The sequence below is a fragment of the Euprymna scolopes genome, chromosome 1, assembly GCF_053919585.1.
Source record: "Euprymna scolopes isolate OS-2025 chromosome 1, ASM5391958v1, whole genome shotgun sequence".
NCBI lineage: Eukaryota > Metazoa > Mollusca > Cephalopoda > Sepiida > Sepiolidae > Euprymna > Euprymna scolopes.
The window spans coordinates 106983821-106996543 of NC_136482.1; the positions used below are offsets into that span (position 1 = coordinate 106983821).

General features: G+C 31.1%; 1 protein-coding gene across 1 annotated transcript; it reads left to right on the forward strand.

Annotated features, from left to right (window-relative positions):
• Window positions 1–4616: 4616 nt before the first annotated feature.
• Window positions 4617–5024, forward strand: LOC145281164 (uncharacterized). The gene has a single exon (XM_080132194.1). It carries the CDS (start codon window positions 4617–4619, stop codon window positions 5022–5024), a length of 408 nt encoding a protein of 135 aa, XP_079988320.1.
• The last annotated feature ends 7699 nt before the right edge of the window (window positions 5025–12723 follow it).

The following is a 12723-nucleotide window of genomic DNA, read 5'->3' on the forward strand; positions in this document are numbered from 1 at the left end:
CGAAGGTTAAGAGTAATACCAAAAAGTGTGGATGATTCTATACATAACCTTCACCACTATAAACAAATTATGTGTGTGGAATTCCGATCTACACAATTGTTGTGGCGGAACCTCATACGTCGAGATCGATGGGAGAGTCCATTATATATATATATATATATATATATATATATATATATATATATATATATATATATATATATATATATATATATATATATATACGCGTGCGTGTTAAGGGGGGTGGTGATATTTAAATTAATGCTAATTTCGTATTTCTCATAATCGAGTCAATTTTTTTACTGCATATGAGTTCAATATAATAATCGATAAAGAATTGACTGTATTATAAGAAATACGAAATCTACTGTATATTTGTTTTCATATAAAAATCGATAGTGATTACGAAAGTTAAAAATAATGACTGCAGGTGCTATCGGCTAGGATTAAAACTAAAACTTAAAACTACATTGGTATTTCTAAGCATTTGAGCCGCGCTTATACGAATAAAATAGATTAAATAACCTTGTTTTGCCCATGAATGCAGATTTTTGCATGCAAACAGTTTTACTTGACCAATTCTGTCAGGGTCAACTATTTTCTTTTCAATTTTGCCACCTTAGCGGCAGATTTTAAAGGTTGGAATCAAATCGAATATGAGCCACGTGTAAATATTTTATACGACATATCAAATATGAAGTCTGTAAAACAAATATTCAAAGAGAAGTTTCCTAGTGATTTCTGCACACACGCGCGCGCACACACACACACTGACAAGGCCACTATATATATATTATATATATATATAATATATATATTTGTAGTCATCGACATACAACCTTGTTTCGTTGTATCACAACTCATCAGTGCCTCTAGACTAGCACCTCTTCCAAGCCAAGGATCGAACCTAGAACCGTCGTGTTGACAATCGGCAGTTCTACCACGGAAGTGATGCCCGCAAATAACTTCTCCGAATGTCTATTTTAAACAAACATCCGTTCGCCCCTTATACAGTGCTCAAACCGCCTGTTTGTAAACAAACCGTGAGCTTCGCATTTTTCAACCAATTTAGTAGCGAGTGAGATTATGTACAGCAGTGCTCAACCCATAATAGCAAGCCTCCAGGCGCTGACAGTTCCTAAATTACGCTTTAATATGTTCTTATAATACATGCAGCTTACTTATTTATTATTATGGAGAGAATTATATAGGTATTATTATATTGTGCCTAATATATATTGGTGTTATCAAAAATTAAAAAAAAACGAATACAGTTGATCTGGGTGCAATCAACTGAAATCGAAACCAACATACAACTGAGAAAGAAAAAAAATAATTGTTAGGTGAAGGGGAAGAATAGTTAACCCCCACCCTCCTCATGTTAAATAATAATAGGTTTCTAAATGATAATTATTTATTATTTTAGCATGGTTTATACACTTGTGGTAGCAAAACTGCACAAGTACCGTTTTTTTATATGCAGTAAAATGCTTTGTTTCAATAATCACGATTTAAAGAAATATTTATTCCTTATTTAAAGATTTGCAGTTTATTTTATTAACTAAAGAAATATTTATTATTCATTCATATATTTTTCCCATTTTTATTTATTACATTATAAAGTGAAGTTTCAGAATAGTTAACCATCCTCCCTATATTAATAATGGATTTCAGCATGATTCTTACAATAGCAGTATCAAAGTTTATTCGTTTCTTTTCTTATTTTAAAACAACTTATGAAAAAAAGATAGAAGACCATTACATTTTTTTAATTAAATCGTTATTTAAGTGAAGGTTCAGAATAGTTAACCTTTCTCCCCATAACCGCTATTTTATGTGCAGTAAAATACTTTGTTTCAATAATTAGGATTTAAATAAATATTTATTCCTTATTTAAAGATTTTCAGTTTATTTTATTTTATTAACTGAAGAAATATATATTGTTCATACATATATTTTTTCCATTTTTATTTATTATATTTTTAGGTGAAGTTTCAGAATATTTACCCCCTCCACATATTAAGAATGGCTTTCAGCATGATTCTTACAATAGCGGTATCAAAGTTTATTCATTTCTGTTCTTATTTTAAAACAAATTATAAAAAAAGATACAAGACTATTTTAAATATTTTTCATTAAATCGCTATTTAAGTGCAGGTTCAGAATAGTAAGCCCCTCTTCCCATATTATTATTAGCTTATTTTGATGATCAGAAACTAAATATTTAATCCGGCGTAAATTTTTAATATTTTTGATAGTTCTCACTTTAAATATTTTAAATAATTTAATTAAAAATAATTTAATTAGTTACTTCTTAGACTACGGGAAAGAAGAAATAACATGCGTGAAGAAGACAGACACTTTTATCTGCAAAAGGAAAGAGCTAGACAACGGGAACGAAGAAACCATATGAATGAAGCAGAAAGACAAAATATCCCGTATTACCTTGAAGTTGACATGAGTTTGATTTGCTAATTTTGTAAAGCATTTAGATTTCGAAGAGAAGCATTGAATTGTTGTCAAAATGGAAAAAGTTTTTCTTCCACCTTACAAGATTATCCTCCTCAACTCCAAAGGTTACTCGAAGGTAATGACCAAGAAGCATTTAATTTCAGATCTAATAAACGCAATTACATCTCATCATTTTCATTTGCATCATTTGGAGCAAATATTGTCCGCCCTTCTGGAAGAGGCCCCTATTGTTTTCGCTTACAAGGTCAAACCTATTCCAGCACTCTGCGCCCAAATAATGAAGAAGAGAGAAAATATGGACAGATTTACATCTTGGACTCATCTGAAGCAAATCAACTCCGGTGTAATTTACCAGAAAATCATAAATGTATCCAAAGTGTCTTTAAAACTATAGCTACAGTTATGGAGAATAATCCCTATGTCCAAGCTTATAAAAATATGAGGGTCATTGAATTAGAAGTGGAAGCACGTGGGGGAAAGTGTAAAGCCAAGGAGAGTTTCGATGCATTTCACCGCTGGTCCAGATATCAAAAGATTTAACAATCCAATAAACAACGAAATAGGTGTAGTATTTGTTGGTGAAGATGGTGCTCCACCTGCTAACAGAGATATTATTGTTTACCCACATTCTCAACTAAAACACCGAATTTCCTATCTGTCTTGCCACTTGGACCCCATGATATATCCCATATTGTTTCCAAATGGTGAACAAGGCTGGCACATAAACATGCAACATAGGCCAGAACAGCAAACAAGAGTTCGCAATAAAGTGACAATGCAAGTGTATTACAGTTATCACCTTGCAATTAGAGATTCATTCAGTATTATATGGAAAACTATTCCAACAATATGTATTTGATGGATATGTGAAAGTTGAAGAGAGCAGATTGAACTCCATTAAAAGCCATCAAAGTCAACTAAGAGCAGCTCAATATTCTGGCTTAATGGATCATTTAGCAAGGAATGAAGATGGCGATCCTGGTATACCAGTTATTCTACCATCTTCATTTACAGGAAGTCCTAGGAATTTTCAACAACTGTATCAAGATGCAATGGTAGTTTTCTGTAAATACGGAAAGTCAGGCCTATTCCCTACATATACATGTAATCCAAGATGTCCTGAAATATTAAAGAACTTGGGGTCATCAGAACTTGCACAAAATCGACCTGACTTATCACGTTTGTATCATGCACATCTAACTGAATTTTGAAAGACATTAAAAACAGACATGTATTGGGAACTCCTGTTGCATATGTTTATGTTATTGAATTTCCAAAAAGAGGGTTACCACACTGCCACATTATCATAATGCTGCGAGATCATGATAAGATCAGAACAGTTCAACAAATTGATGCAATTGTGTCAGCAGAAATACCTGGACCTGAGGATCCAGAGCTTCGTGATTTTGTTAAATCTTTAATCGTACATGGTCAATGTGGTGCAGTTAATCCTAATTACCCTTGTATGAGTAAAGGATTATGCAAAAAAATGTTTTCCAAAGGCATTTAGAGAAGAAACAGTAGAAAACATTGATAGATACCCGGCTTACAAGCATGCAAATAATGGTGACTCAGTTCAAGTCTGTAATTTTACTATTGATAATAGATACATAGTCCCTTTCAACAAATTTCTTCTGAGAAAATATCGAACTCATATTAACTTAGAAATCTGCTCTTCAGTCAAGAGTATAAAATGCATATTTAAATATGTTTATAAAGGACATGATAGTGCTATAATGGAGGTTAATAACCATGATTCATCTATTAAAATCAATCAAGGAGAAACAATGCGATCAGAACAAAGAGATGAAGTCAAGCAATATCTATCATGCAGATATGTATCACCTCCAGAAGCAATGTGGCGTCTTTCTGACTATAAAATGCATGGACAGTCTCATGTTGTGTATCCTTTAGCTGTACACATGCCTGGAGAGCAACAGATGTATTATCACTATGGACAAGCTGAACAACCAATTTAACAAGCACAACAACGTCACATAAATTTGACTGCTTGGTTTGAACTAAATCAGAATGATATTACTGCTAAGCAATATTTTTACTGTGATATTCCACATCATTATGTATTTAACAAAACTACTACAAAATGGACTAAAAGAGAGCGGGCAAGTAATTTGATAACAAGAATGCATTCAGTTTCACCAAACCAAGGTGAAAAGTTTTATTTACGGATTCTGCTTCTTCATGTCTCTGGAGCAAAGTCATTTGAAAATTTGAGAACAGTCCAAGGTCATACATTCCCTACATTTAGAGAAGCTTGCATCAGCCTTAGATTATTGCAAGATGATACTGAATTAGAAAATGCTCTTACTGAAGCTGCTACATTTAGAATGCCACAACAACTACGTAGCATGTTTGCAATGTTGTATCTTTATCATCATCCAGTGGATGCCTTTCAACTATTCATTAACCATAAACAGAGCATGATTGAAGACCTCATTTCTGCTTATGATGAAAGCATATGTGAAAACATTGCACTTCATTTGATAAAGCAATATTTAATGAGCATGGTCCTTCTTGTCATGTTTACCTAAACCAAAGGGCTATCCTCCAATAGATATTATGACTCGAAATACAAACCGGCATAATGTTGAATTGCTAAACAATAAACAATTAGTAATCTTTAATACTATCATCAACGCTGTCGTGGCAACTGAAAAAGAAGCCTCACACAACATATTTAGATGCCCCAGACTGATCAGGAAACCCCTTTTTTATTCAACATGTTATATGATTACTTCACCTCCAGCAGTTGTGTAACACCCACTGCGGCATGGACTGGTATTGCTGCAATGCTACTAACTTCAGGGAAAACACTCCACAGTATATTCAAACAACCTGTATCTCTGACAGAAACCAGTGTCTGTAACGTTTCTCCTGTATCAGAACAGGCTTCTTTTTTAGGAAAGGTAAAGGTATTCATCATAGACGAAGCTTCTATGATACTTAATCATGCACTGCTTGCTATAGATATATGTTTACAAGATATAATGGGTAACGATAAAATATTTGGTGGAAAATTTCTCATACTTAGAGGTAACTTCCGGCAAATGTTGTCAGTAGTGCCACATGGATAACCTACATCTATTATAGATAGCTGTCTTAAAAGATGCCCATTGTGGCATCATTTAAGTCAATTACAGCTAACACAAAACGTCAGAAGTACCATAAATGAACAGGAGTTTTGTAGATGACTCCTTCATCTTGGTTATGGTACACTAACGAGCAGTCTTAATGACGTTCCTGTAGATGCCATAGATGTTCCTGATGATTCGGTATGTAATGGTTCTCTAATCTCAGAAATATTTGATTGCAGCCGTCAAGAAATGAAAAATAGAATCATCATGACTCCAAAAAATACAGATTGTTTAACAATAAATGAAGAAATTCTAAATAATCTTCCCGGAGGCATAAATACATATTTAAGTACAGATTACATCTCCGATGATGATGCTGAACTTCAAAATTATCCTATCGAGTTCATAAATTCATTAACTCCGTCTGAAATGCCACCTCACCGACTTAATGAGAAAATAGGGGCAATAGCAATGCTACTGCGAAATTCATCCATAAATCAGGGACTTTGTAATGGAACTAGGATGAAAAAAAAATCTCATCAAAACAACATCATTGCTATTCAATTAATAGATCTAATAGAGGTTCCACAGCTATCATTCCAAGAATTAAGTTAAAGCCAAGTGATACAAATGTTCCGTTTGCATTTCATCGGATACAGTTTTTAATACGATTAGCATATTCACTGAGCATCAATAAAGCACAAGGCTAAACTTTTGATAAGGTTGGTATATATCTTCAACAACCTGTATTTTCTCGTGGTCAACTGTATGTGGCATTTTCAAGAGTTCGATCTAAGCACAGTGTGAAACTTAAGGTAATGCAACTGCATAAAGATGATAATCAGGACAGAAAGCGTGGTGTAACATATACTAAGAATATTGTTAACCGGAAGTGTTATGAAAACAATCAGGAGCAGTTATGGAATTTAAAAATTAACTTTGATGTAAATATGATTTTTGAACAAAAATCTTTTTTTTTAATTGCCTTTCTTTATATTTAAAATTCATAACTGGGTGAAAAAGTAGTGTACAGTTTGTTTAACTTTAATTAATTACATTACATTGACATAACTTTAATAGGTACAAATTACCTCACATCATTTTGATTATCAAAAAATCAAAATTTAACTGTACTTCGTAAGATTTACAGAAACACTTAATTTTCTATGCATGTAATACGCAAGAATCTGAATATTATAACAGATTACAATATTTTTATGGAAAAAAAACTTTTGTACAGAACATTCAAAGTGTTCTATTCATATTATCAGGAAATTGTGATGCATTAATTGAAATCTATATCAATAATTTGAATTTAAAACATATTTGTGATTTTCCAAATCTTCATTGAATAAAATTCAAAATAAATAGAAAATTCTATTACATATGTAACAGTTGACGGTTGCTTATTTAACTTCATTAAAACGCATCAAAGTCAACTAAGAGTTACTCAATATTATCGCTTAATATATCATTTAGCAAGGAATGAAGATGGTTATTCTGATGTACCAGTTATTCTACCAGCTTCATTTACAGGAAGTCCTAGCAATCTACAACAGCTTTATCAAGATGCAATGGCAGTTTTTTGTGACCTATTCTTTACTTACACGTGTAATTCAAAATGTCCTGAAATATTAAACAACTTGAGGTCATCAGAACATTCACAAAATCGACCTCAACAATGTAACAATTTTTTTTTTAATTCACAGTCTGACTCCCAAGAACCTGCTGACTGACCACTAGTGTCACTCCAAGCAGCTGATCGACGTCCCTGTCACCGCCTCAATCATCACCAGCACTTTCTGCCAATCTCCACAGCATCAGTTACGATCACATTACATTTAATAAAAGTTTAAACTAATGGTCTTTTTTTGTTCTACTTGCTTCCACACGTTCATTTTTGTAATATAACAATAAGGAATTTCTTACTGAGGTGTTTTAGAAGATTTTAACAACGGTGCAATTCCCACGGGTCCTGCTTGGTGGTGGTGGTGGTATTATTATTATTATTATTATTATTATTATTATTATTATTATCATTATCATTATCACTATCATTATCACTATCATTATCACTATCATTATCATTATTATTATTATTATTATTATTATTATTATTATTATTATTATTATTATTATTATTATTATCTAAATAATTGTTTACTTATCCAACGTCCGGTGGCACAATAGAAAAAAACATCATTATAAACATTAATTAATGTGAAACAAATTATTATACTCGCTCTCTATCAGTAACAATCATTAAAGCATTTCCTCTCAAAAAATTAAAAAAAGAAACATGGTTGTGTATTTACGGTTTGAAATTCGCTATTTTATAATTAAAAAAAAAAGTTATGTTTAGAGGAGACTGTACTTTTTTTTTATTATAGATTCTTTTTATAGTGGAAAAATGTGGCAGTGAATTGACATCGGTTCATTTACTATTTATTTTGAAAATTATTCAGAAATGAAAACCAAAAAGTGTTGGTGTGGAGTTTTCATTGAAAAAAAAAATGAACATTTAAAAAATTAATTATTTTTATATTTAAAAGGTTAAACAATAATTTACTAAAATATGTTTTAAATTCCTTGTTATTTGGTTTCTTTTATTTTTATTCATTTTATTATAATGTGTTTTAAAAAAATTTAACTATCATTGAAGTTCCACGGGTATTGCTAGTCTATATATTAACACAATAGCGTATATGTTCTTTTTATGTCACATTTCTGGCAACTTTCATTGATTGAGATTTAAGAACACACACGCTATCGTATTAATATATATATATATATATATATATTTATATATATATATATATATATATATATATGTAGAGATTACATTTAGCTGGAGTTAATGGAGTTGGTGAGTGCTTAATGAAATCCGAGGGATAATCACCTCCTTCTTTTCAAGTAAGAGTGGAGATGGTAGTCTGGCGTGTTTACTTCCGGTCATGACGTCATTATCTGCTATTTAAATGTATATAATATATTTATGATGTACTATGTTGACATAAGATGTCATATTCCAAAAATCACATGGATGTACTGCTGATGCAAAAAATCAGGAAAATGGATCAGTGCACCCTAGGGGCTTATTTGTGACATTCACAAAATCACGTAAATATATCAGGTAATATTGAGTATATATTGTCGCCCTGTATGTCCTCATGTCCGCAATTGGAAATAAACTCTTCATAAGAACGAGGGAGATTAAAGTCAATGAAATGCTGAGACTGATACTACACTCAGAAATTCAGGTGGAAGTAATGGTTGCCTGATCCCTAACCATGCTTATGTTTTTTATGTATTAATTTCGAAAATCTGTTGAAACAGTTTTTGATTTAAACTTTATTTCAAATATATTTTTAACGGAGAGGTAGGGGATATGTATTCAGTCCCAGAAATAGCTGAAACCTGTAACATTTAAAACATTTTTTATTTCATGTATATTTTTACAGTGGAGTAGGAGATATGAACTGGAAATGGCTGAAAATGTTTTATGTATTAAATGTTATTTTATTTCATGTATATTTTTAACAATGGAGTGGGGGATATGAAGTCAGTTCTGGAACTAGCTGCGACCATTTACGTTTAATACATTAATTTGTTTAATGTATATTTTTAACAGTGGGACGAGGAAGAAGAAGTAAGTTCTGGAAATGGCTGAAACAGATTACGATTTAGACATTACATTATTTCATGTATATTTTAAACAGTGGGTAGGGGATATAAAGTCAGTCCCGGAAATGGTTGAACAATTTACGATTAAAACATTACTTTATTTGATGTACATTTTGAACAATGGGGTAGCGGACATGAATTAAGACTTGGGATTGGATGAGATAAGTGCAAATATATACTAGCAGAATATCCAGTGTCGTCCAGGATTGAATAAAATAGGTGGAAAAATATAGTAGAAGAATACCCAGACTCGTCCGGGATCGTATGGGATAGGTCGAAGGTTTATACTAGCAGAATATGCGGCGTAACCTGGGATTGGATATACTCTGAGAATACCCGGAATTGATTGCTGTGTTTGTAATGAAACAATCGAGCAATATATCAAAGTTATTATTTTAGTAAGTTGGGTAATAATGTTGGTAAAAATTATGAAAAATGATTGTCGAAATTAGAAACATATCTAAGAATTATGAAAAATAACAAAATTCGAATTAATAAATTGGTGTGTGTTATGAAATAATCAGCCCAGGCAATACTACAAAGTTATTATTTTAGTAATAGGGGGCCGGCAATGTGCGTAAAATTATGAAAAATATGATTTTGGTAATTAGTTACATATCCTAGAATTATGAAAACTAATGAAATGTCAGTTAATTGATTGATGTGTGTGTAATGAAATATCACAATTAATTTAGTAAGGCGGGCGATAATGTGGGTTTAAATTATGAAAAATGATTGTCGAAATTAGTAACATATACATGAATTATGAAAATTAATAAAATGCGAGTTTATTAATTGTTTGTAATAAATCAATCAGCCCGGACAATATATTGAAGTTCTTATTTAAGTAAGGCGGGCAGTAATGTGGGTTAAAATTATGAAAAAAGTGCGAAGTTAGCCGCGTGGTAGAGGCTTAGGCTTCTTATCACGAGCTCCTGATTTCAAATCCCGCTAGATTCAGCCACTCTGATGAGTCGCAGATGACGAATCACGTGTCTGTGGAGAATCATATTTTAAAAATAATATATATGCCACTCCCCATTTAGGGAGTACCAAATTGGTCAAAGGGAAAGTTATTCCCAACTTGCATTTAGGTAAAAATGCACTTTCGTATAAATAATTGAATTCGTTCAAATAAGTATCGCTAACAAAGACAAATAAAAACACCACTCTCTCTCTCTCTCTCACTATATATATATATATATATATATATATATATATATATATATATATATATATATATGTAGCGCTATTCATTAGTGTAAAAAATTTAATGATTTGAATTAATCTTTCTTGGTCGACTATTTGCAAACGGGATTTTCCATAGATTTTGGATTACATATATTCTGGATTATAAATTTGAATTAATTTGTCAACATTATAAATCCTACTTCTCTATAGGAGAACACTTGGTTATGTTCAAAAATTCAGTACGCATGAATAAAACGCTATAAGTGGAAACTGGTTTACTTAAATATGGTATAGAAGTCAGTAAACATGAGAATGAAATTAAAAAAAGACATATGAAAATATTTATTTCAAAAGATTTTTTTTGTTTTTACCTTTTTGTGTAATCATAGAACAAGAAAACATAAACTTTCATGTTGTACACTTCTAAGAATAGTTCATCTCGTTTCAACACTTGAGTTATCACGACAAAAAAAAACAATGAGAATTTTTATTTCACAAGTTTTATCTCAGTTTTTTTTTTCATAAATAATGTGTCTTAGAAAAATAGTTATTTTAAACGTATGTATCAAAAAGTTACTTAAAATTAATTAAAATAATTTTGTCGTGAATAATATATGAGGGTTTTATCAAGACTTGTGTTATCAAAACAAAACAGTTTTTTATGAATCAATGAAAGCGATGTAGATATTTTAAAAACTTAAAAAAATATTTATAGAAATGTAAATTATGAAAGATTATATTACTTTTTTAAATATGACATTCCTATATGAATATATGTCAAATATTATACAATTATTTATAGAAATGTAAAAATAATAGTTATCATTTTGATTGCTTTAAAAAAGTAAATTTCGTTTTCGTTCTATATTTTCCAACTTTTTTTTTTTATATTTATGTAAACCCAGTTCTAACATTGCGTACTGAATTTTTAGACATTGCGTACTGAATTTACGGAAAAGTCGAACATTGGCTCTTATTGTCATTAGGCTTTTGACATATGTAATCATTCCATATAGTTTCATCTGGATTTTTAATCTTTAATTTAATATTAACTTTTAGATTTTTCCCATTTCATAAACTCTTTGTCGTATAACATTTTTTTGCATTTGTGATTTGTTTTTATATAATTAAGTCTCAATTTTGCTTAAATGTAAATTTGCTAACATGTTTGCTCTAATGTAAAGCACACATTTATTTTAAAATCCATTGATTAAGAAAATCGTAATATGTCTCATTCCAGTATCTTCTCGAACAATTTTTTGTGAAATATAATTTACAGTCTTAAAGTTGAACAGTATAATAGACTCCCCACATAGGGATGGTTCACAAAATGATTTAAGGTGAGGATCAAATCTCATGGCTATAGCCTATGTACATATACTCCACTACATCTCACACTACTGAACTGATCACTAAGTATGCAACCATAACGAAATAGAAACAGAAATAAAAAAGATTTGTAAAATAAAAGTTAATATATATATATATATATATATATATATATATATATATATATATATATATATATATATATATATATATATATATATATGTGTATATATACTAGCATTTCAGCCCGGCTTTGCCCGGGTGTTTTGAGGTGTACGCTTGGCAAAACAAAAAAAAAGTCAATTTTTTTTTAATTTGACCCCTATTATGACCACTTAAAATTTATAGTTTCGGGCTCAAATCACTTTATTAAGTTAGATCCAGGTTCAAGGAACCTATATCTAAAATTTCAAGTGTCTAGACCCAAAATTGTCGGAGGAGTTTGGTAGAGTTCTTAAAGGTCAAATCGTTGAAATTTGACCCCTTAACAGCTAAATTTCTGGCTGACACCCGTCACATCGATTTTCCCAAATCTCAGTACCCGGTATTTCAAATTTCAAGTCTTTAGACTAAAAATTGACAGAGTTATTGGCAAAACAAAAAAAAAGTCAATTTTTTTTTAATTTGACCCCTATTATGACCACTTAAAATTTATAGTTTCGGGCTCAAATCACTTTATTAAGTTAGATCCAGGTTCAAGGAACCTATATCTAAAATTTCAAGTGTCTAGACCCAAAATTGTCGGAGGAGTTTGGTAGAGTTCTTAAAGGTCAAATCGTTGAAATTTGACCCCTTAACAGCCAAATTTCTGGCTGACACCCGTCACATCGATTTTCCCAAATCTCAGTACCCGGTATTTCAAATTTCAAGTCTTTAGACTAAAAATTGACAGAGTTATTGCGTAGGGAAATGTACACAGAGAGACAGACAGACAGACAGACAGACACGTTCA